Below are 23,919 nucleotides of genomic sequence, written 5' to 3'. Positions count from 1 at the left end.
CTGCTATGAAACTCTTTGGGTAGTGGGGATAGGGAGGAATGTAACGAGCCAAGAGAGGAACAAACTGCAACATCTGACGAGCGCACGGAATTAGTGCGAATGCGCCATTCATAGTGAAGAGCGCCATGGTGTGGAGGGGTGGAGACGGCAGTGACCACACTTTGTGCGCCTCATAAAAGTATATCAGCAGTGAGAGGACGGCGATGAAAGCTCCCCTCCCCCGGCGTTACTGTCCCTCGCGCTCACGCAGGTTCAGTGGACCTCACACCCACACGCCCACCCCCTCCCCATCCTGCTCAACCTCCCTGGGTTGCCTCCTTTCACTGCATCCTCTGGCTTCGCCACCCTCTCCTCCACCTTCTCCTTACCACAAGCACCCGCTGCGCGCATCACAGGACCTCGCTCTCATCAATACGAGTCGTCGTCGCTTTCAGACGGCGATCCCCAGACAAACAGACACACACACAAACACCCCCGCTGCCAGACAGTGCAGCAGCAGAGTTGCATAAAAAAGAAAAGCGACAACAAGGGGACGCACCAAGCATGTACTCCTTCCTCTCCTCTTCAGCTTCGCGGACGGAGCCGCTCGACTGGGTGGCGCTCCTCACGAACGCACTGGCGGTGGCGAGGGAGGCACCGTCGGAGCAAGTTCTCAACACCCTCACGATGATGCAGTCGTACGCGTCCGCTTCACAGGACGTTTTCACCAACATCTCCCGCGGTGTGCGAGATGTGAAGGAGTATGTGGCGCTGCTGTGCGCCATGGACGAGACGATCGGCACGTGGCCCTTGCGTGTTCGGCAGCTGCTCGACGTACCACCAGTCGTCCTGGTGCCGGCTGGCGGCCTCGGTGGAAGCCTTGTGACTGCCGCAGTGCACACACCGCGCGGCGAGGCACTGGTGTTTTTGTTCAACGTCTCCCTCTACCACATGGACGCAGGACTGCGCTACCTGGCCCGCGTGCGGGCGGATGCCTCGGTGATGATCTCGTCCAACGCCTCGCGGAGACTGGGCGGCGGCGGCTCCGTCGCGGCACCAAACCAAAACGCCAAGCTGGCCGCCCAGCACTTCCGCCTTGCGGTCGACGTGCTGCACTGGGCAGAAGCCCTTCACGCAAACCCGAGCTCCCCCTCCGCACTCGCGCTACGTCAGCTGCGCAGCCACGTACCACTGGACATGACAAGAGACATGGGCATGTTGTGCTCGGCAGTGGCCAAGTATATGTACGCCCTCTCCTCTGCATCCACCAAGGACAAGCCGGACGTGTTGGCGAAGCTGGCCTTCGATGCGGCGCAGCTGCAACTGCCTGGGGGCGTCTCCACCAACAGCTCGCTACACCTCTTGCCCTCTCTCCTGCTCGCCACGTACCACTACCACAAAGCCACGTGGTACTACTCCGCCAGTAGGGTGCCAAGCATGTCTGAGGCTCTCGGCCACATGCAGTACGCTGACACCCTCCTACGCAGCTGCAATGCACAGTGGGGGATGGAGGAGGCGCACATGCAGGCGGAGCACGAGTCTCGACAGTGGTGGGGAAGGCGACTGGCAACCTTCTTTACCGGTGCTCGCCGGGCGAACGCATCGGCAGTGGGGCGGCCGCGCAACAACCTACCTGGCGACAGCAGCAGGACAAGCAGAGTGGCGGGCGCTGCCACCTCGGATGAGGCCGATGACAGTGACGACGCCGTCGCTGCGGCGCTCCAGCCGGCCACGGAGTACCCCCGTCTTCATGAGCTCCTCCTCCGCGGTGAGGGCAGGTCGACATCAAAGGTCAAGAAATCGCTTGCAGATGACGGCAACGACAGCGCCCCAGCCGAGGCCACGGCTGCGGATGTGGTGCAGGTCTACCCGTACCTCCGCCTGCTCCTGCAGGACGTATGTTACTACTTGCAGCGGTACCAACGAGAGAACGAGCTCGTGTACTTTGCGAAGGCAACAGGCGCTGACGCCGTTCGCCGTGACGTGCCGGACGTGGCAATCGCTATCGGTGGTGGTGACGCGGTGGAGGAGGGCACCCTCTTTGAGTCCCGCGCAAGCCTCTTCGCTTCGTTGCCCTCCGCAGGGACACTTCAGCTGGCTTTAGCACAGGAAGAGGAGTCTGGGCAGGCGCAACAGGCACTCGCAAGGCTGCTCCAGCGTGTCGAGCGAGACCAGCGGCAGCTCTCGATCTTCATCGCACCACCGAACTCCCTTCTGCAGGCCCTGGACGCGGTCGAGACTATCCTGCCGCCGGCGGCCCAATGGGGTGCTTTAGATGCCGTCGTGAATACAGCAGCCGAAGCGGTCGAGGCTGCCGCTCAGGACTTCATTGACGCGGCCTCCGCCTGGCAGGAGGACCACGATGCCTACGTTGGTTCCCGCTGCGCGGCGCATTCTTTACATGAGGATACTCGTACCGAGCTGGCGGTGTGGAGCGAACGAGCGGCTGTAGCGTTGCAGCGGTGGAAGGCGCTTGGGCTACCCGCCGAAGTTGACTCCCGCAGCTCCCTCCTCGATGCTCTTGTACCAATCAGCAGCGAGCTGCACGCGTACCTGGCGCAGAGCGAGTACGTGTGCAGGGATGCACGAGACGTGCTGATGTGCAGCGCCGGCAGTGTCACTCTCGCACAGGTGCAGGCGTGCACCGCATCGATGGACGCAGTGAAGCAGCTCGGCACAGAGCTTTTGACAAGTGTGGCAGCGGCGGCTCCCCGCCGCTCAACACAGCGAGCACCACGGTGCGGAGCCGGTGGTGGTACGCGTACGTTGAGCTCGGACTCCAACAATGCACCCGTTGGCGTTGAAGACGAATGCGTGCCTGCCCCGCAGTATGCCGAAGCGGAGGCAGCCATTGAAGCGGTGGTGCAGGTGCTAGAAGAGGCCCCTATAGTGGTCGCCCACGTGGAGAGCGCCGCTGCAGAGCTGCGTGACATGCAGAAGAAGACTGTCGTGGCGCCACTGGACCAGTTCCGCGACGTCCGCTTGCCCCCCAGTCCCATCAGGAGGCCCATCAAGGAGGAGGCAGGCGGGGAAAGAGAAGGGGGTGGCGCCGTAAGGACGAGAGCCAAGGGTGCAGGGAGCGTCATCAAGGCTGCAGACCCCACCGACCGCGTCCCCAACGCCACCTCTCGGGACAGCGCTGCTGCGTCCTCTCGCAAGCGCACCCACACACCCTCACCAGAGAGGCAGCCTCTCTTGCCTAAGCCAGCTGACGATGACACCTCCGACTCCGTCAGCTCCTCGCAGCTAGCAGACGCAAAAGAGGTGGCTGTCGGGGAGGGAGAGGGCGCCACCAGAGCAACAGTGAGCGGCAGCCTGCTCAGTCGCCTCAAGGCGAACAAGGCACGGTGCCCACAGGGGTCCCGCAGCACATCCGCCACTGCCTCATCGCCATCCACCCCCCTGCGCACCGCGCCATCCGTGACGGCTGCGGCTTCTGCAAAGAGGAAGCCCACAGCGAAGGCGTCGCCGTCGAAGCGTACCAAGCGATGACGGAAGCCATGCGCAGACGCAATATGACTGACGACACAACCTCACTCTAATCATCTCCGTTGGATCACACTGTACAGGGTAGGGCAGGAAAGGGAGGGAGCTGCCTGCCTCTCCCACGAAAACTCGCTGCACGAGGAATTGTCACACATGTAGAGAGAAAGACGTATACATGTCTACCAATGCCTGCTCGTTCGGTACGTGTCCAGCACATGAAGCCCCCGACCCCATCTCACCCTCGCCTGTCATCACTACATGTGTGTGCAGGGGGCGTCTACGAATTCGCCGGCACGTCTTCCTCCTCTTTGAAGCTCCTGTGCTCTCTGAAGGCCCCTCCCCTTCCCTCTCTCATCAGCCTTCGTGAAGGCACAACGCGCAGCCAGCGCTTAAGTGGATTGCTTCGCTCCTCTGTATCTCTATATACACACCGAAACTACCCTCCCCCTCTTTCTCTTGCGGGAGGGCACCACCGCACTTTAAGCGCACCATCACCACCACTACCACCAACGCCAACACAACGATGGGCGCCGTCAACTCGTGCATATGCTTGGGGGCGAAAAAGTACCGCTTCAAGGACTTAATCGTCTCCGTCTATCCCGACGACATCCACGGCGGCCCCGACGCGGATGCGCTAGCCAAGCTCAACAGCTACACATCCAGCAATCCAGAGAGTATTCCTCGCGTGTGCCGCAAGATCGGTAAACTGCTTCGCGTTCACCTTGCGAAGAAGAAAGAGAGCCGAGTCATGGTGTCTGTACTCATGCTGCGCTCCCTCATCGAGCACTCCGCCCACGTGAACGACTTTGTGCCCCACAGTGTGGACATATGTGCCCTACTGCTCTCAACGAACGTGTCGCGCTACCACGTTGGTGCCGCGGATGTGCTGAGCACGCTGTGCTATCAGCTCAGCACGCAGCCCGACACAGACTCGGCGCGCCGGCTGATGGCAGACAACAAAGACCGTCTTGTACCGCAGCTGCTGAAGATGACGCACGATCACATAGCGTTGTGGAAGGATGCAAGAGCTGTGCAGACGCGCTACGCCGCGATCCTGGCGCTCGGCAACATCGCTAACTGCATCCACATAGCCCTGGCAGGGAATGCGGCGGTCATCATGCAGGCCATGATCGTCAACCTCATTCTTGTACTGCGGGAGTGCGTGCAGGAGCCTCTCAGTGATTCGTGGGTGCGCCTCCTGGCGAAGCAGCACTACGGCAGCTCTGATGCAACGTGGGCGGCTAGCCCCATCGTGCAACTCCCGGTGGAAACGGAAGAGCAGGATGTCGTGTACGCGCTGGCCTGCGGCCGTGGCATTGGTGCGACGGCGGCCTGCACCACCACGGCCGGCGTCGGGGAGCTGCTGAACCGCGTCACGGCGCTGCTGGAGAAGCAGGATGGCTGGGGGATACCGTACGTACCGTCGCTCGTGTTCAGTGACATTGTGTCTGCCATGCAGCGCCGCCCACAGCAGCTGGGCTTCTCCGTGTACCAGTGCCTGTGCGATGTGGGGCAGCGCACGTCTGACCCGAGCGTGCGTATTGGTGTGCTGCGCTCCCTGCAGACCTGCGTAGACGTGCTGCCAATGACGGGTGGTCGCCCGACGGTGGTGCTGGATCGCATTATGAGCATTATGCAGCTGTTCATGGCCGGCAGCACTGCAGACGGGGCCGATGCTGCAGACGAGGGCAGTGTAGAGAGCGCGCGTCTCACGAAGGAGACACACAACGCCGTCGTAATACTCATCGGCCGGCTTCTTCGCTCTACTTACCGGCAGCACAATGCATCGCAGCTGCAGAGCATCCTCATCTCGCTGCGGCACCTGCTCGAGACGGCACAGAGCAGCGGGACACCGCATCCGACGCTGGCGCTGCGGCTCCTTGTCGTGGCCGCGCCGTACCTGCGCTCTGTGCCATTGGTGGACCGCAGAGACATGCGAGTAACAAACGTGCTCGAGCTCTACCTCAATGGTGGCGGCGACGATGTGCAGCGGCGCTTGGCGTCGCGCGTGCTGACTGGCATCCTCGCCGGCATCCCGGTGCAGAGGCACGGCGCGGTAGGAAACGGTGATGGCGACAGGGCGAATGCGGCGGCACTCACTGCTGCGTTCTCGGCAACATCATCATCACCCGTAGACACGGAGACATTGCTTACAAACGAGGAGGACGTTGCCTTCGCGCAGGAGTGGGTGAAGCGGGTATCAAGAGAAACGGAGGGAATCACGCCGCTGACGGTGGTGTCAGTCGCTGACGTTCTCTGCGCTCTCATGGCAGGCTACGGCGTGAGTGGGCTGCCCTTCACACTCGCGTTTTTGTGGACGCTGCAGAGGCGCTGCGTGCGCGCAGAGCCGGCGAGTGCCGCGGCCGCAGCAGGACCGACTTTGGCAGCAGCGCAGCAAGACGACAGCACCAACGCCTCCACCGTGGCGGCGACAACGATGTCCGCGTCGAGGACCGCCACGTCGCCCCTCACCCGCGCCTGGTTACACATGATTGCGGCCTTACTGGTCTGCTGTGGCCGCGTGTACGCCATTCCAAAGCTCCATTTGTATGGGCAAGAGATACTGGAGAAGAGAGCTGCAGCTGGCCAGCTGGCGAGCTGCTTCGAGCCTGCCCTGCGCGTCGCCGGGCACGCCACGGATATGTACACGATCAGCGGACTACGCTACCTCGTCTCCGAGAAGAGTCGTCCGCTCGCGACAGACTTCACAGAGGCACCTGTGTCAAAGTTGCCGTCGTTCAGCTACGTGTCGAACATCATCGTGGACGCGGATTGGCCAGAGGTCGCCGTCGTCTTCGGCGCCAGCGAGGAAGAAGAGCTGCATGTGGTGATTGAAGAAGTGTGCTTCCAGCCAGAGAGCGAGATAAACGTGAGCCTGATCAGAGTCATCGACGCTCGCAACGCATCGATGTCCACCACCGACGCCACGTCGCCGCGGTCGTGTCACTTTTCCTTGAATGTACAAGATGAGGCTAAAGTAAGCACGCTGCGCTCTCTGCGCATCTCTGTGGCAGACAACAGCATCCCGCACACGCAGGACAGTCGCGGAGAGGTGCCGTTCAGCGCCGCTGCGACCACCACAGCCAAGAAGGTGCAGGAGATCGCGAAGCACTATAACGTGAGCGCAGAGACGCAGGTGCTGCAGCCGGAGACAATGGCCACGCTTCCCCCGCTGCCGATGCTGCCACTACCTAGAGATGGCGAGGATACATCAGGGGGGATGAGTGAGTCAAGCGAACCTGCGTCGGAGGTACGCGGGAAGGCAAAGCCGCCGCCGCTGTACGCAGCTGGGTTCACGACTGAGAACCGCTTCCGCAGCGGCGCCGGCATGGATAGCGCGGCGTGGGTGAATCCGCTGAATGTGGACGTTGGCATCCAAGCGGCCCGCAAAGTGCAGACAGTGCTGTCCATCCGTGCACTGCCAGCGGGTCGCTACGTGTCCATGGCGTAGAGAGAGTGGAAGGCGAGGGGTACGAAGGCAAGCACACGCGCTGCCTTCGAGGCTTCACCGCGCCCCACCCTCCCTCCCTCCCTCCCCTGATGCCAGCGTGTGTGTGTGTGTGTGGGCGGGGGGCGCGCCTATGCTGTATCTTATTGATGTCGTTGTGGTTGCTTGTTTAGCCCATACGTGTGGTGAGGCGGGTGAGGTGCACTGTGACCCAGCGCCTGCCTCCTCGTGTACGCCTCGCCTTCTCCCCTCCTCCCCTCTGGGGGCGGTGACGGTGCTTCACGCATTAGTGAAGCCGCAGGGGGAGGGGAGGGGGGGGGGCTGCGGGCAGACGATGTACCAAATGAGGGAAAGGAGAAAGAGGATAGAGGCAACGCATCCATGGGTCCAACGACTGTTTGGTTTACCCTCTCTCGTCCCCATTCATCGCTTCCGCCCCCTCCGCCCTCCCTTTCTCTCTACTGTGTGAGACTCGATGTGGCTTGCAGTTACTTCGTCTCCCGCCATCCAAGAACATGACAGTCGCTCCGTGTGTCTCTCTCAGGGACGCAGATGGAAGAGCAATCGGAGGTCTGCCGCACCCGCAAGACATCTACGCTCCCCCCCCCTCCTCTCTCTCGACACTACCGTGTCTCAGCTCAATCGAGCACCGCCACCCGCTATAATTTCTCTTCTCGCTCTCGTCTCGCCCACTCACTCACCCACCAAATGTGGGTGAAATCCTCAGCTCACGGTGTGCCGTTCTGTACACCCCTTGCGCACCACTATACGCACTCGCGCTCGCACAGCAACTGATCGCCCACATCGCCCTGCCTTCCAAGCTCGCGCCCTCAAGTCCTCCTTCAGGATGTCCTGCTTCCCGCCGTTCCGCACTCTCGAAGGCGAGGTCCTTGACCTTCACGTGTGCTCCTCCATCGACGCCAGGGACGCGGTGGCCCTGCTGTACTTCTGCGGCGGGGATGAAAAAGCCTGCGTGGTGCAGCCCTGCAGCCTCGCCCTCTCTCAGTACCAGATGCACATTGGCCCCCTCGGCCGCGAGGCGTGCGTGGAGGTGCCGTACATGCTCATCGCCACCTGGGGCATTGCACGTGCCTCATCCTCTGCCACCAAAGCGTTTGTGCAGGTGCAGCAGCAGGCAGAGGAGAAGGCACGGACGTCATCGGGAACGGCAGCGATTAGTACCACATTTACCAGTGGTGTGGCATCGCCCGCAAGCCCTTCAGCTACGGCTGCAGTGGCGATCATGACGCCACTACTAAGCGCTCCTCCAGCGCACGTGCCACAGCCGGTGCCGCTGCCATCGCGGCCGCGATATGCAGACCCGCTGCCCACTCTCTACGTGGTCACGCTGCAGACGAAGCACGTCTGGCAGCACCGCCTCATCGTGCAGTCGGAGCGCCTCCTCAAGAACATACGAGCGCATCTCACCGTCGTGCACTGCCTGGCACTCGTCTCTGACCTTCCGGCTTTCCACTACGCCGAGGAGCGGCAGCGGTGGCAGCAGCAGCAGCAGCAGCAGGGCGGCAGCGCGGAAGAAGCCACGGGAAGGGCGGCTATGTGGAGAACTGAGTTTGGTTGGAACCTCTACTCACCGCGACGCGAGTTCACTCGTCAGCTCTGTGTTGACGCGTCTCGCCCTGCATCGGAGGTGGCCACCGAGGCGGCCCTACAAGAGGGTCTCATTGGCCTCCATCGAGATCTGCGACCTTGGTTCACTCTGGTGGACCTCCGTGAGGCGGAGAGGAACGTTGGCCGCGGCGAGCACCCTGCAGACTTTAAGTACACGTGCTCTCCAACGTACCCATGGCTCTTCCTCCAGCCTAAGCTTGTGGAACGTGAGTTACTGCTGAAGGCGATGGCGGCCCGCTCCCGCGCCCGTGTCCCTGCGGTGTCCTATGTGTGCCTGCGCACCGGCGCTATTCTGGCACGCAGCTCACAGCCCCTCATGCGCTCGTCGCAACTCAGCGCCGACTCGGACGTGTGCTACACTCTCATTAACATGGGCTACGCGCCCCACTACGCGCGCCCACGGCGCACGGCAGCCCCCGCACTAGTGTCGCCACCGCTTGTCATCTCGCCTTTGGCAGCAGCACAGGCGACTGCTCGCGGTGGCTCGCCAGCTGCAGCCGCCTCCCTCAAGTCGAGCCCTGTGGTGGCTGCCACCACCGCAGTGACAAGACCCGTTCGACCGCCGTCTCTCTTCGATGATGACTCGGACGGCGATGGTCAGCCAACATGTGCCGCCAGCACGAGTAACGCGTCCTCCACACACAAGCCAGAGAGCATGATAACGAACGGCAACCGCCGCACCTCCGTAACGACACCGCCGTCGACAGCACCCAAGTCCTCGCGTACCTCCATCGTAACTTCGGGGGCTGCAGATGCGGTGTACCTCGGTGCCTTGTCACTAGCGGAGACCCCGCACAGCCCTGCGCCGAGTACAAGCACGAATGCGAACGCGGCCAAGGTGCTGCTTGTGGCGGACTGTCGGCCGCAGATCACAGCCGCCGGCAACGCCCAGCTCGGCGGTGGCTACGAGTCGGGCAGCTACTACACGTTCTGTCAGACCAACTTCTTCGAAATTGACAACATCTTCGGTGTGGCGAAGTCCTTCGAAAAGCTTCGCAGCATGCTGGCCCGCTACCAGGGCAACACGGTGGAGAAGACGTTCCTGCGGCGACTGTACGACTCCGACTGGCTCGCCATCGTTCAGCGCGTTCTCGTCTGCTCCGTGACTACGGCGCAGTCGCTGCAGAGTGGCGTCTCCTGTCTGGTCCACTGCACCGACGGCTGGGACCGCACGTCGCAGTGCACGGCGCTCGCAATGCTCCTGCTGGACCCGTACTACCGCACCATCGTGGGCTTCTGCACACTGATCGAGAAGGAGTTTTGCTCCTTCGGCCACAAGTTTGCAGAGCGCTCTGGGCACCAGCTGCCGGGCCGCACGACCCTCTTTGCTCAGTCGGGTGTCGCGGGCTCCGACACCGAGCAGCAGCACGGCGGCAGCGGCAGCGGCAGTGCGCCACGTCTGGACACGTCGCCGATCTTCTTGCAATTCCTCGATGCGGTGTTTCAGGTGTGCCGTCAATACCCGACGTGCTTCGAGTTTACGCCAGAGCTGCTCGCCCACCTGTCTGAGGTCGTCTACAGCTGCCTCTACGGCACTTTCTTATGTAACGGCGAGCAGGAGCGACATCTCGAGGGAGTGCGGCTGCGCACGGCCTCCGTCTGGACAGACGTCCTGCGCCGCGCGCAGCGGGAGAAGCAGGGCGAGGTCCCACTTTGCTTCGTCAACGTCCACTACGACGCGGCAACAGCGTGGCGCTTCATCTCGCAGCGGCGGCGCGGGCGTGGAGAAGGGGGGGCCGGTGGCGTAGCGCCACTGAGGGACTTTGTGTTGCTACCCAACTGCAGCAGCAAACGCCTTGTGTTTTGGGAGCAGCTGTACACCCGTGAAGACGCAGATCACTACCTCAGCTACAACCCCCACGTGCACACCGTCAAGACAACGCAGAGGGTCTCGTGGGGGCCCGAGTTTGACGGTTTCCTCAACGCTGAGATGGAGGAGGCGTGCGCTGATCGAGAAAGCGAAATGGAGTCGCTGGTCGCCCTCGAGGGGTTCATGGAAGCAGAGGCGAATACCTCAGCGACACCGTTGCCCGCGGCGAACACTGCGAGGAGTTCGTGGTGTGTCTTCGACGCTGTTAACTGCTTCAACTGCTACAAGCCCTTTGGCATGTGGAGCACCAAGGCGCAGTGTGCGGCCTGCAAGCAGCACTTCTGCACCGACTGTCACGTGCACGACTGCATCCTGCAGCAGTACTGAGGCCTTACGCGTGACGGTGTGCGCCGACGTTCATATCTGCGTGGACGTGTTAGTGTTGGTGTCATCGCTATCTTACCGTGCTACTCGTGCCACACAAAGCGAGGAAACGAAGGGGGCAAACAACCGTGGCGCAACCGGAAGAGAGAGAGACGCGTTGCACCCATGCATGCGTGGGGTGCGCCAGTGCGTATGTACACGACGCATTCGGCATGGACGCCTCCTTATCATTTTTTTCCCTGGGTGTGTATGTGTGTGAGTGTGGGTGTGTGCGCGACCCCCCCCTCTTCCAATGTCCTCCTCCCCATTTCGCTTCCTCTCTCCCCATTACACCTCTGTGCATCTATTGGCCTCTCGGTTGTTCGTTCCCTTCTCTCTCCAACATCAGCATCCGCCAGTCACTGAGCCGAACACGCACACACACACTCACACACACGCGTCTCTCTCCTTTACTCCTTACTACCTCTCCCCTCCCCCCCCCACACGCCCCTCATCGCACAGCATGGCGGGCATGCAGCTCGTGTACCGCAGCACCTGCTCGGAGCTCAGTCCTCAGGAGCGCGTAGCGGTTTTCGCCGAGGAGCGCGCGAAGGGAAAGGTCACCAAAATTGCCGCACGCGCCCTTTGTCGCATCATGCGTGGAGGCCATACCAACGCCGACGTGCAGACTGTGCTTCAGCAGCTCTCCTTCCATTCGTCGACAACGGTGCCAAAGCACTACCTGCTTGCCTCGCCGTCCTCCAAGCGGACCTCCTCCCAGTGGAAGCAGCATCCCCACATCCTCAACGCACAGACGCACAACCGCAGCTACGCGTGCCGGCTACGGCGCCAGCGCAGGGCCAGCATCATCGAAGACCACTACTTCCGCGTGCCCAAGACCCCACTCCCGCTGTCGTACGAGGCGCAGTGCGATATCGACTACGTGGCGGGCCGCCAGCACCGCGGACGTGTGCAAGTGGACAGCGGCTACGCGCCTCTCTTCTCGAAGTCGAGCACGTGGACACCAGAGGCAATGACGACGGCAGAGCGCTGCGCGCTGCAGTGCCTGACCCCGCCTGAGCGCAGCCCCATGATGGAGACGCTGGAGAAGCTAAAATCGCAGGGGCATTACAAGCCGTCAGACCCGATGGCGCGCATCCGCTTTAATGAACCGGCGCACATGCCGAACCTGCATCGCCGCATCCCAGCAGAATGTGTGCCTGCCTGCAGCACGAAGCCGACAATGTGCTTTGAGAAGCACTGCGAGGGCAACGCGGAACGTGCCACGCACAACATGGCGGCGAAGGAGTACGCAGCGTGGCACTGGTAGTGTCCTGCAACGTAGAGGGTGGTAATGTGCGACAGCGGTGCTGGGGCATGTCGACTGGTGGATGCCGTACCACGAGGATGCAGTAGCTTCGCGTTGAGCTGCAAGGAGCTGCCGCCGCTGCTCTCTTGCCTGTGTTCATCAAAACATATTTGTGCGGGTAAGAACGGATCCCGCCCTCAAAGCGGTGCTCACGAGCAGCGCCTCTTCCTCGGTACCGGCGTGCCATGCTCCACAGCTTCTCCCCGTCCCTTCGAGTCGCTTCGCGCACGCCCGCATGTTCGTGGGCACATTGAAGCAAATTATGTACAAAGACCCCGTGCAAAAGGTGGCACGGTGGGGCAGACACAAGCCCAAGATGTAATGTACGATGTGACTGGCGCTCTGAGAGAGGCCGGAGAAGGGGGTGGGAAGGGGGATGGTCCGGAACGAGTGACCAAGGGGCGTCCCCGCGAGTGCGCTCGCGCATGTATATATTGTGTGTTGACCAGAGGCGCAACCGTGAAGAGGTGGCTCTCAGGTGCCGGACTCTCCTGGGCTCAAGTCATCAAGGCCGCCATCACCACCACCACCCCCATCCCCTCTCCTCTTGATTTCATACTTACCTCCTTCCCTCTTCCTTTCCTTTTTATTCTCTCACAGAGGAACATCGTTGATGACGTGCGCAGACGACAACGACGGCTGATTCGTTTATGAACTTGTGCCTAACCTCCCTTCTCTCTCTCTCTCCCCCCCCCTTCATCTCCAGCTTCTTCCTCCCATGCGCACGTGCGTTGGAAAGCAACTGCGTTAAGCTGAAGGCGGGAGAGTCGAGAAGGCGGGCACACGCCCCTCCCCATCTGCCTTTACCCACACTGACCTCCTCCCCCTTTGTCGCGGCTGTATCCGTCTCCTCTCCTCTCTCCTCCATAAGCCTGCCTCTCCCCGCATAGCTGTGCGGGCAGAGGGGGGAAGTGAGAACAACACGCAGAGGCGCACGAGTGCACACGGAACATGAGGGAAGGGGGAGGAGGTCGCGGATGACCGCCTCCCTCTGCTCTTCTGTCTTCTCCCCCTCCCCCTTCTTCTCAAAGGCGCGTACTTATCGTCGTCACCTCAGCGGCATTTCCTCCTCAAATCGTTATATCTCTTGTGCAGTATGTGCGTGTGCGCCTCGGTGCATCAGTCTGTTGGCGGGAGGAAGAGAAGAGAGGAGGTGCTTCAAGGTGTACTCCCTCCCCCCCCCGCCATCTCTCTCCCTCCCCCTCACATGGGTGTGCCACGAATCACTCAACTAGGCGCCGCACACGTGCATCTGCTTCATGCATGTATCCCTTTATCTCCCCCCCCCCTTCCCCTCTATTCTCTGCATAGGCCACTCTATCTTTCTGGAACCACGGCGCGGCAGTGGTGGAGGCGCTGACGCATATACTCGCACACACACACACACACACACACACTCGGAGGAGAGAGCTAGCGAGGTAGTGGGCCCACCTTCGGGGGTTGTGTATGCGCCACTGCGTCAGTGCTTGGGTGAGGAGGGCTGCCACAACGTCACGCACACCGCCACCGCCACCGCCGCCGCCTCTCTCCTCCTCTCTCTACTCTGTCGTGTATGGGGGGTGGCGGGATGCGTAGCGGTTGAGCGCAGCGTATTTTTCTCTCTCTTTCCCCCTTTATGTTCTCCCCTTTCTCCGCACCGCGACGGCCCTGCGTGGGTGGTCATCCCGGAGGGCACACACGGCGACGTGCACGAGATGCACAGCTCAGCAGCCTCCACTTCAGGCGACTCGATCTGTGGGTCCGTATCAACGCACGTGCCTGCTCGCACCTGTGAGTATGCCGTTTGCTGGCGCGCGCGCTGGTGCGTCGTTTTATTTCGTTCGTCCTCACCCTCCCCGTGGTAGTGTGAGACTCTCAGCATGGAAGAAAGCAAGTGAGGGAAAGGGGTGAGAGTACCATCGCTTTGGCCCCACGTGCGATTAAACACCCATGCGTCTGTTCGGACATGGCCCGCGTGCCGGCACAGCAGTGCCGCTGGAGTACCCAGGAAGATGCACAGGTACAGCGCGGGAACTTCTCCCATGCGCAGCACTCTCTCCCATCCGCTTTCCTCGGCCCCCATCCTTGTGCCCTCTTTTCCTCCCCATTACCCCTCTGTCACTCCGCGGCTGTCGTTCAGTCTCAGACCACCCACACAGGTGCGCAGGACGGACACACAGACGTCGACACGTTGGTACGCACATCTTGCCTTTCGCCTCCCCTCGCCTTCGGTGCTGCGCGGCTCTCGCTCTCTTTGGTGCGTTACCCCATTCCCTGTGCCTCCGGCAGAGACGTCTTGACGCAACGCGGATTGCCTCCCTTGGGCACATCCGCAAGCATACTTTCTGCGACATGCTCGGCAGCTCCGCCAAGGTGACGCAGCGCCTCTTGAAGGCGGCCGAGCAGGAGGTGGTGAGTGCTCAGCTAGAAAATTTTGAGCGCATGTACCCAGAAGCAAGCATATGCTTCTACCAGCGTGATGGGCGTGCCTCCGGCACCCTCTCCGACTCCTCCGTCGACCTCCTCGGCGAGCGTCCTACTCTGGGTATGCAGACGCGGCCCCCCCTCTCCATATCTACAAAGCGCACCGCCGCCAATGCACAGGGCAGCAGATCACACGTGGATCGACTGACAGCGCCGCCGTTCAGCGGGGCAGCCGTACATGCGGAGCGCACCATCTTGGCTGAGGCACAACAAACGCAGGAGGCCGTGACGTGGCTACGCGAGTGCCCCAGTCGAACCCTGCAGCTGCTTCAGCAGCGCGTCCTGGGCTCAATAGAAGTCCTCTTCACCCAGCTGGTCGGCATGCCGGTGGCCGCGCGTCAAGTATTGGAGCACGTCGCCGCTGCAAGCAAACCGACAGCACCAAAGAAGAATGCTGGCACCGGCGACGGCGACGACGCGGTGGGACCGCAGTACGTGCTACCGCCGCAGCCTCTCACGTTCTCAGAGTTCATTAGCAGCTTCCTGCTCGACAATCCGGCTGGCGCCGCCTCGACGTCGCGCGCGCTGCCGTTCAGCCTTGTGCTTCTCAGCGGGCGTCCGCAGTCGGTGGTGCCGCTAACGTCGCTGCACGTCGTCTACGGGCTTCACGTTGTCGAGGAGGTGCTGCACCGACCGAGCCTCTCGACATCCTCATCCATGTCGGCTTCATTGCCGACAGCGGCAACGGGGCTGGAAGATCATCAAGCTCTCCTCTCGGAGGTGGTGCACTGGACCACCTTCTTCGAGTCAGTCTTCGACAAAGCGAGGGAGGGCCTTTGCAGGGACCCACTGAACCTCTACGCGGCGGTGCTGCTGGCCTGTGCGGAGCGTGGCGCCTGGGAACTACACAACACGGCTGACGTCCTCGCCAAAGAGGCGGTTCGGCTGCTGAAACTGGAGGGCGCTGCCAGCGGGCGCCGCCCCGTCGTGTGCGCTGCGTGCCGTACGACGGCCGCGCACCTCGCCGACAGCTGCCAAAGCTATGTGAAGCACGCCCTGCGCACCGTCGCAGCTCCCCAACACCCAGCCAACCACGTCAGCAGCCGCAGCAGTGCTAAGGGTAGCAAGAGCTCAGCGTCAAGTCGCGGCGCGGCGCCTATCACGCGGCTCTTCCTGGCCACGCCTGCAGTGGTGTGGTGGGCTGCCGCCTTCCTGCGATTGTATCGACTGCGCACGCCGATTGCAGCCCCGCGCCGAGTTCCAGCCGTGAAAGGAATGAGCGGCACCTCGACGATGTTGCTCGACAGTAACGCGCAGACGGGGGCTACCGGCGATGTGGTGAGCAGTGCGGAGGCGTACCTCATCCGTGACTGGATAGCGCAAGCTGCTAAGATGGATAGAGAGGGATTCACCGTGCAGGAGGACGCCGGCTGCCTCTGCATCCCACTCAGCTGCGCCACCCACACACCTGTCGCGGTGTTCGGCTTCACACAGGAGAATGTGCAGGCTGCACTGGATCGCATGACGACGTGGGTGGACACTGGCGTTGCGACCAACACGCCGCTGCGGGTCGATGAGCTGCTCGCAGCGCTGCAGGACGAGTACGCTGCTCTTCCGTACTACCTCAGTTACTTCACCGACGTATGCGCAGACATCTAGCGGAAGTGGTCCGTGGTGACGGGGCAATGACGCTGTGCACTCGAGCCTCCTCCTCAGCCCAGCCCGACCCCTCCCCTCCCCTCACTCTCTTCCACCTCCCTTTCTCTTGGCGGCCCTGGCATTCATGATGTACAGCGAATCCCCCCTCTCCCTCTTATAGCGCAACACGAACTCGCGTGGGCGTGTCTCTCTTTTTCTCTGCTTCGGACTTGTGAGGGTGCGTCGTGTCCTACACGCAGGCGACTGTGTTGTGCATGTCGCCACACAGTCACCGATGCCCACACGTGCCTTTGGGCTGCTCCCAACGATGCGCGCTACTTCATGTTGGTGAGCACATGCCAACGCACACGTGCAGTGTCATGCAACGACTACGAGTGCGTTCCAATACCCCTCTCCTCCTTCGTCTCTCTGCACACACGCATACACGCACCCCATTGAAGCAAACCTCTCTCTGCACACGCACACCCACATCCTCTCCAGTGCCGCCCTTTTTCTTTCTGCGTCATTTGTGGTCCTCCTCGCTCTTTCGTGAGCAGACGTAGTCGCCGCATTCATCCTTTTCAATTTCCTTGCCGCTCGCTTGTCTGTTAGAACCTTCCCTCCCCCTCTCGTCACAATGCCTGTGGTGGATGTCTCGGTTCTGTCCGCGACAAGGATCACAGGCACGTCGCTGCGCAGTTCATTCTGCGTGTACGTGCGTCTCCAGGGCCAGGCGATCCGCACGAAGCTCTCCAACGCTGACCGCTCGGGTGAAGTATGCTTTGGCGAGCGGTTCCGCTTCCAGTACCACTATGAGACGACCAACCCAGTCCGCAACCGCCTGTTCGTGGAGCTGTGGACCAAGTCGCTGTTCTCGCAAAGTTGTGTGTCAGTTGCATGGATTGAGATGGGCGAGCAGCGCTTCGTGCGCGGTGAGCAACTGCGCGTGAACTTGCATGGCACCTTCGAGGGCAAAAGCTCCACGCTCACTCTTGTGATCACGCCGCTGGACTTCGGCGAGCATCTCAGCGTGGCACAGCAGCCCATCCCAGTTATGTACGGGATGCCGGTGGAGGGTACTCCACTTGAATTGCCAAGCCCGTACAGCAGCGCTGCCTACACACCGAACACGTGCCCCACTGTGCTGGATCCAATGTCACGCCAAAAGCACGAGGGGTTACAGCCGCAGCCGCAGACATTTGTCCCTGCGTCGCTGCCGCCGCCGCTCTACTCGGACCTTTTGCTGGCCAGGCAACATCAGGTCTCCGGCGGCGCCAACGGCCAGGGCCTGGGTGCGCTGCCGGCACCAAGCCAGAACGCCAAACGCGACCACAACGTGGACCACTCGAAGAAGTCGCAGCAGCTGTAGGAAGGTGTTGATGTGTACAGTAGCAGCATCACCACTCATCCGCACCCGCTGCGCCAGCTGCTATTGTACGTGTGTGTGTGTGTGTGTGTGTGTGTGTGTGTGTGTGTCTGCGCCGCATCTCTCGGCGCCCCCTGCGATGAGTTTCGCCTCCAGTCTCCTTTCCTTCGGCGGCAGTGCACCTCCACTATTTTTCTTCCCCTGCGCCCCTTCATATGGAGACGCCACACCCAGCACACCTCGTCTCTCTCTCCCTGCGTCTGTCCACATGGATCTCGGTCTGTGCGTGCGTCTCTCTCCACCCCCTGCCTCCCTCCCCTTTCATTCCTCGTCCTCTCTCTATGGGCGTAAGCAGGCGGACACATGCGTAGGTGTGGTTCCTCCTCGAAAGTGCGCTGTCTGCTGTATTACGTTGGGCTCGTTCGGCGTTGGGGGCGCTGAAAAAGGGGGGACACGTTGGCACGTTTTTATTTCACGGGTGTTTTTCTACTGCTGCTCTGACACTACGCCTCTTCCTTTTCCATTGTCGCCGCCCCCCCCCCTTCCTCCCTCCTCGTTCTCGCCCGCCGCTTTGGAGGACAAAATGCATGCGAAAGCGGCAACAGTGTCGCTCTCGTTATTCTTCCGTTGCTATTCACGTCGTTACCGCATGATGAACGAAAACACCGCAACCCCTGCGTGTGTGAAGAGTGATTAATGTGGCCTGGCGTCGTGTCCCGACGTCTCTAGCGTCCCTTTCTGCCAGTGCAGGTGTGTTGGTGTTATTGCCTGTTTGCTTCCGTGTGCCCGCATACTTCACAAGAGATTGTTCAGCGCGCTCGCCCGCCCACCCCTCCGAAATGTTCGCAAAAACCCACAAATCGGGACGCGCGGAACGCCCGTCTGCGAGCCTCGCCAGGGGGCAGCTCGCACCCCCCCCTTCCCCGAAACCCGCCCCCCCCCCAAACCCGGCCCCGGCCTCGCCCGCCGAGCAAAGCGGCAGGCCCCCCCCCCCACCACCACCCCACCACCCCTAAGGGCCGCCCACCGACGAAACGGCTGGCGCGAAAACGAAGGCGGAAGCGGAGAGGCAGCGATTTTTTCGCGTAGGTGGGTGGGCAATGGGTCGCGGCGCCCCCTCTTCGCCTTGGCGGGGAGGGGGAGGACGCCGGCGGGGTTTCTGGCCGGTGGGCGGCGGTGGCTTGCGTTGGCGTGTGCGCAAAGCGGGAGGGGCTCTAGACATGAACACGGGAAGGAACGGGCACACAGGCAGCGGTAAAGGTACACGAGAGAAAAACCTACTGCATTCCCTTGCATGAAGAGGTGAGCAGAACTCACGCCGCTGCAGGAATGAGCGCTACGGCACGTTGCAGCAGCGCGTGGAAGCGCTTCACCGTCTCCTCCAACTCCAGGATGCGCTGCTGGGCGTCGGCGAGGCTGCCGCGCTGGTAGGCGGTGAGGGAGTGCTGGTACTGCTCCACCTGCTGCTGCTCCAGCTGCAGAGCCTGCAGCTGGGCCTCGAGCGAGCGCACAGCAAGCGACAAGGTCACCACCTCGGAGCTCGTGAGGGGGTCGTGGTGCTGCTGATGGGCCGCGCCCAGCGCGGACCCGGCGCACGTGGCCAGCGGCGGCGGCGGCGTGTACGCCGACACCATCGGTAACGCCCGGCAAGGTCTTGCGGCAGCGTCAAAAACATCGTTGCACCCATCTGCAGGGCTGTGAACCGCCTGTACTTCAGGTACGTAGGCAGCGCTGCTGGGCGACGCAAGCGCTGCGTGGGGTCGCTGCCACCGCGCTTTTGTGGATGGCTGTTGCGCTATAACGGTGCGGTTGGGCAGCGAGACGGGGCTTGACGGACTCAAGGTGGCCGCGGCGGACGGCGCCGAGGCTCGCCGGCGGTGCATCACGTGCAGCACCGCGTTCGTGAAGATGCGGTAGTAGTGCAAGGTGGCCTTGTCATTGAGCTCCATGTATCGCCACAGCAGACGCAGCCGCTCTGGCCCGCACGTCAGCCGGCGCGACGCCACGTCAGCCGGCGCTGCGCGTCGCTGCTGCCGCTCCATCTCCTCGCACAGCATCTTCTTTACCTCCCACACCGTCGCCGTCTCGTGACAGGCGATTACGTAGGTGACAGGTCCCACCTCGCACTGCAGGTTCAGTACTGGGCCGCGCTTCAAGAGGCACACAAGTCTTACGTAGGGATCTCCTTTCAGTAACAGACACCCGTTGTCGCGCAGCGAACGGTCTGCGTAGACTTGCTGCCGGTTGTGTAGGAGCAGCTGCACTTCCGGCTTCACCTTGAAGTAATCCTCGATCGCAAGCTGCAACGAGCGCAGCGGCGCATCGATGTCCATCTCTGTGTCAAAGTACTCGCCATGCGCGTCAAACACCCGGATCGGCACGATCGGTGTAAGCTGCACCGACACAGGTGCCATCGCCGCCTCTGGTCGCGTGGTGCCACTGCTCATCGCAGCCGAGTCTGCGGAAAATGCGCACAATTGGAGAGGAAGGGAAAGAGACGAAAAAAGGTGAGGACAAACGCAGACGCGAGCGCGCGCACCGCTGCTCCTGCGGAGAGCAATGCAGCTGTAACCGTTGATCTATGAGTGAGTAATGGCGTGTCTGCGTGTGGGTTGGGGGGGGGGGCGTGCGAGAAGAAGGAGAGCCACCGACAGGCTCGTCCGTTCTCTTCCCTGGTGTGCTTCCCACCCCCGCAGCGTTCGTCGAGAGAGAAAGGGAGGGAAGGGGGATGGTTGGTGGGCGACTGGGTGCTCGTGCAGTACTTCGCTCTGCAGACACCAACAGCCGTGCATACATCCGGATGAAGAGGCGAAACACAAGCGAGTGAGACACAACGTGCGTGTGAATATGAAGGGTGCGGCGCAGCACAGAGGGGCTACACACACCGATGCTGCTGCATACTTGATGACTATATGTATGGTGGAGTGGGTTCTGCGTGCGTTTTCCGTGGCTCGGATACGCACCGATGGCACGCGCCACGTGGTGGGGCACACGTGCACACGCCTGTGAGTGCGCCGTAGGTCGCTGCTTTCTTCGGCGTCAGAATACATGAGCTTTTTTCTCGCGAGAGGCAAGCACGTCACCTCTTCTCGTTTCTGTTGGTGCCGCGCGCACGATGCGCTGCGTGATGGAGATGTGACGTAGAGGCAACTTTGCTCTTTTTCTTAAAAGGAAAAAAAGACACGTTCTACACATAAATACACGCATCCGCACGCATGCATGCGTCGACGCCGGCCGCAAACGAAACAGAGGCACGCGCGCACCAATCCGCGTGGGCGGTGGTGGCGACTAGAACAAAGCAATAACTGCTGAGCGCAGGCGGTTACCTGGGGGGTGGGCATACGCGCTGACGCCCCACAGGGCACATACACGCACTCGGTGCTCGTCCTCGCCTCCTCAGCCCATCAGTCTCTATCACGCCAGTAACTTCCACCACCTTCTGTCCTTCCAACGTAATCCTCGCAATAGCTGTTTGCGTTTTCCCTATCGTCTTACTACGAGAGCGCGGCCTGCTTAAAGCGCTCCTCGCGGCGGCGCAGCGTCTCTTCGTCCACCATGAAGGTCGGCGCTGGGAGCGCAGCCGCGACGGGGGTGGAGCTGCTGATGTTGAGACCGAAGCGCGCGGCTCGGCGGATCAGTGCCTCCTGCGTCGCGCTCATTGGGTCCAGACCAGCGGCGGCACGCTGTTTCTCCTCCTCCGAGAGGCTTGCAAGGAGTTTCTTCACCACGCTTGGCGGTACGCCGACAACACAGGGCTTGCCCTCCTCGTCAGGGTGCCACTTGCGCGGCGGCAGCGAGGCCTTGGGCTTGCGCAGGATGCGGTTGAGGCGGTACGTGTTCTTCGGCTTCAGCCCCGCCACTGCCGGCGTGGCGTGGCCGTCAGGACTGGTCTCCTGCAGCACAGGCATCGGCTCGGCCTCGGTGGACATGTTTGTGCGATCTGGTAATCTGTGGAAGGCAAAGGGGGAGGGGAGTGAACACTGTGGGCAGACGAAGGAAAAAATAACCAAACACGAGCGAGTTGCTCTGAAATGTTTGGCAGTTGCACCACCAATGGCGGGTACGTGGGTGAGCGTTGGGGGGGAAAGGGGTGGTGGATGAACGCCCACGTGTGCGTCGTCTCATTGCAAAAAAAAAAAGCAACAGGGAGGCGAGAGGGTAGGTGAAGTGGAGGTTATGGCTGCACATGCAGGTGTAGAGAGAGGAGCCAGTTGGGGCTGTGGGCTACACCAAGAGCATACGGGGCGGGGGTGTGCAAGCGGACCGGTAGCAGTGCACCGATCGGTGTATCTGGGCGCACTGTAAGAACTACGAAGACGGGAGAGAACAAACCAAAGAGAAAGCTGTGCCACCTTAGCCCAGCCTCTTTACATCCCTCCTCTTCTCCGCCACCGACACGCGGCAGCCTCTCATCACCACCGTCATCGCCTTGTCGACCGGTTTGTAGGAAATGGCGCGTCAACAGAGGTGCCCCTCGGCGCGTACTGAGAACAAGTCTCACACGGGGCCAAGTCACGGCCAGATGTAGGGAAAAAGAGCGGTAGTGTCTCGACATCCGCTATCTTTGCTTTCATTCCTGCGGTACGCACGACTTGAAGTCACGCTGTTTGTGGCGGGAATGCACCGGCGCACGTGGCAGCCTGTGAGGGGGGGGGGGGAAGGAATGGGACGGGGAGCGCGGCCAAAGTGCGCACAGACGGCGGGACACCCGGCAGTAGCGGCAATGGGGGGAGGAAATCTCTCTCTCTCTATATGGGAAGAAAGGGATGAGAGGAAACACGAAGCAACAGATGCATCCTCCTACGCCAAGCCCTACCCCCTCCCCCCTCACATGCACACGCGCGCATCGACTCAGCCCACGTAGGCTGGCGCAGGCCATGAGAAGCGAGCAGGCGGAGAAGAGGTAAGGAGGGAAGAAAAGAAAAGAGACGCAAGAAGAGGCGCAATATGCACATAAGGGGAAACACGCGCACACACACACACACGGCCGAGAGAATGGCGTGGGCGCGTACGGCTGTGCCTGCGGTGAAAGGCTGCTATTGCCCCTGGTCATCCAGCTCCCGTTGGACTACGACGGAGGCTGCGGCGTGCCAACGACGTCGTAGTTCGTCGACAGCGGCACCTGCCAGTAGTTGAAGTTTTCGATCCAGTTACGTCACATGTTTGATCTCACAAAGTTCAGCATGAGTTGCAGCTTTCGGTCGCGACTCTTGCAGACCACGTCAAGGTAACGTGTGATGTGGTTGAACTTCGGCAGCAGCAGGATGGTGATCTCAGATGTGATCGCCCGCCGTTCCTCCACCGACTTCTCCGGGCGGGAGGCATCACTTGGCGGCGGCTATGCGCTTGGGCTGGTCAAACGTGATAGTGTCCAGCTGTCCCTTCTCCAGCACCTAGGAGAGGGAAAAGGGCTCACCGACAGCCTTGCATGATGCGGGCCTGGAGCATCACCGCCTAGTTGCACACAAGGTCCTGGAAGAACACGCGCGTGGGCTTGGGGATGCCACACCAACATTGGGCAATGAAGATCGACACGATGACTCGAAGGACGTACTCAGCCGGGCTGGTGAAAGGACTGGGCAGGGAAGCTGCGGTGGTGGCAGGGGAGTTTCGCCAACCGGCGGCGCAGCCGGGACACCAGAGGTCGACTCCGTTGCTGAGAGTGTACCCTTAGCTGTAGGAACGCTGAAGAGCTCCGTAGAGGTAGCCGCGGCGAAGACATCCGCGCGCGAGGTGATCAGCTCACGCTCCTCCACCGGGCCAACAATGCGCGTCTTGGAGTGGATGAGGACGAGGGTGTGGCCAAGAAGTTCGCTCTCCTCTTCGCGCATCAGAGCAAGGTTGAGGGTGCATCGCTAGTGATGGTCCCTGCCAGCATTTTACGGCGATGTCTCTGTTATCGTCACCCACGAGTGCGGCTCGTTGCATGCACTCTGCGGCGTGGACCCGCAGCAGCTCAGCTGCCGCCTCCATCAAGCCCCACACGGAGTCGCACAACGGCAGCGACGTGATGCACGATATGACCGAGTCACTGCCAATGTCGGGGAGGTGCCACACTGGCATCTTCAGCAAGAATAAGGCGCCGCCGAGGAACAGAATGCCGAGCCCGAAGCGCAGGAAGCTCCGCAGCTGCTGGTCGATGATGTACCGGCAGACATCACCGCCCAGCTGCGCCACAATCTGACCCAGCCCTACAGCAATGGACAGCACCGTCTTCGTGGCAGCAAGGCCGAGTCTTGTTGAACGCCCCACGACAGTGAGAACGTGCTCAACGCCCTGCCGGGCTCGACTCGATTGTGCATGAGTGAAAGACGACAACGTCACTGACCTCAGGGGCAAATTGAGCGCGGCGCGCCTCATTGTCGTCCGCATATTGGGCACCAGCAGCCACGACGCGACGGAAGGTCATCGCCCCTTGCACTAGGGTG

The 23,919-nt window shown here is 61.5% G+C and overlaps 8 protein-coding genes across 8 annotated transcripts; 6 read left to right on the top strand and 2 right to left on the bottom strand.

Annotated features, from left to right (window-relative positions):
• Window positions 1–543: 543 nt before the first annotated feature.
• On the top strand, window positions 544–3,471 carry LPMP_205690 (hypothetical protein; the record flags this gene model as incomplete). The annotated part of the gene is made up of 1 exon (XM_010700465.1): window positions 544–3,471. One exon carries the CDS (start codon window positions 544–546, stop codon window positions 3,469–3,471), a length of 2,928 nt encoding a protein of 975 aa, XP_010698767.1.
• Window positions 3,472–3,988: 517 nt separating this feature from the next.
• LPMP_205680 (hypothetical protein) lies at window positions 3,989–6,916 on the top strand (the record flags this gene model as incomplete). The annotated part of the gene is made up of 1 exon (XM_010700464.1): window positions 3,989–6,916. One exon carries the CDS (start codon window positions 3,989–3,991, stop codon window positions 6,914–6,916), a length of 2,928 nt encoding a protein of 975 aa, XP_010698766.1.
• An 844-nt stretch (window positions 6,917–7,760) lies between these two features.
• Window positions 7,761–10,739, top strand: LPMP_205670 (zinc-binding phosphatase, putative; the record flags this gene model as incomplete). The annotated part of the gene is made up of 1 exon (XM_010700463.1): window positions 7,761–10,739. One exon carries the CDS (start codon window positions 7,761–7,763, stop codon window positions 10,737–10,739), a length of 2,979 nt encoding a protein of 992 aa, XP_010698765.1.
• A 499-nt stretch (window positions 10,740–11,238) lies between these two features.
• On the top strand, window positions 11,239–12,045 carry LPMP_205660 (hypothetical protein; the record flags this gene model as incomplete). The annotated part of the gene is made up of 1 exon (XM_010700462.1): window positions 11,239–12,045. The coding sequence occupies one exon, from the start codon at window positions 11,239–11,241 to the stop codon at window positions 12,043–12,045; it is 807 nt and encodes a 268-aa protein (XP_010698764.1).
• Window positions 12,046–14,415: 2,370 nt separating this feature from the next.
• LPMP_205650 (hypothetical protein) lies at window positions 14,416–16,146 on the top strand (the record flags this gene model as incomplete). Its single annotated transcript, XM_010700461.1, has 1 exon — window positions 14,416–16,146. One exon carries the CDS (start codon window positions 14,416–14,418, stop codon window positions 16,144–16,146), a length of 1,731 nt encoding a protein of 576 aa, XP_010698763.1.
• Window positions 16,147–16,762: 616 nt separating this feature from the next.
• LPMP_205640 (hypothetical protein) lies at window positions 16,763–17,494 on the top strand (the record flags this gene model as incomplete). The annotated part of the gene is made up of 1 exon (XM_010700460.1): window positions 16,763–17,494. One exon carries the CDS (start codon window positions 16,763–16,765, stop codon window positions 17,492–17,494), a length of 732 nt encoding a protein of 243 aa, XP_010698762.1.
• A 1,310-nt stretch (window positions 17,495–18,804) lies between these two features.
• Window positions 18,805–19,938, bottom strand: LPMP_205630 (hypothetical protein; the record flags this gene model as incomplete). The annotated part of the gene is made up of 1 exon (XM_010700459.1): window positions 18,805–19,938. The coding sequence occupies one exon, from the start codon at window positions 19,936–19,938 to the stop codon at window positions 18,805–18,807; it is 1,134 nt and encodes a 377-aa protein (XP_010698761.1).
• A 1,047-nt stretch (window positions 19,939–20,985) lies between these two features.
• LPMP_205620 (hypothetical protein) lies at window positions 20,986–21,420 on the bottom strand (the record flags this gene model as incomplete). Its single annotated transcript, XM_010700458.1, has 1 exon — window positions 20,986–21,420. The coding sequence occupies one exon, from the start codon at window positions 21,418–21,420 to the stop codon at window positions 20,986–20,988; it is 435 nt and encodes a 144-aa protein (XP_010698760.1).
• Window positions 21,421–23,919: the final 2,499 nt, after the last annotated feature.

The sequence above is a fragment of the Leishmania panamensis genome, assembly GCF_000755165.1.
Source record: "Leishmania panamensis strain MHOM/PA/94/PSC-1 chromosome 20 sequence".
Taxonomy (NCBI): Eukaryota; Euglenozoa; class Kinetoplastea; order Trypanosomatida; family Trypanosomatidae; genus Leishmania; species Leishmania panamensis.
The sequence above is the reverse complement of the archived record's forward strand: the minus strand, read 5'-3'. Positions and strand labels throughout refer to the sequence as shown.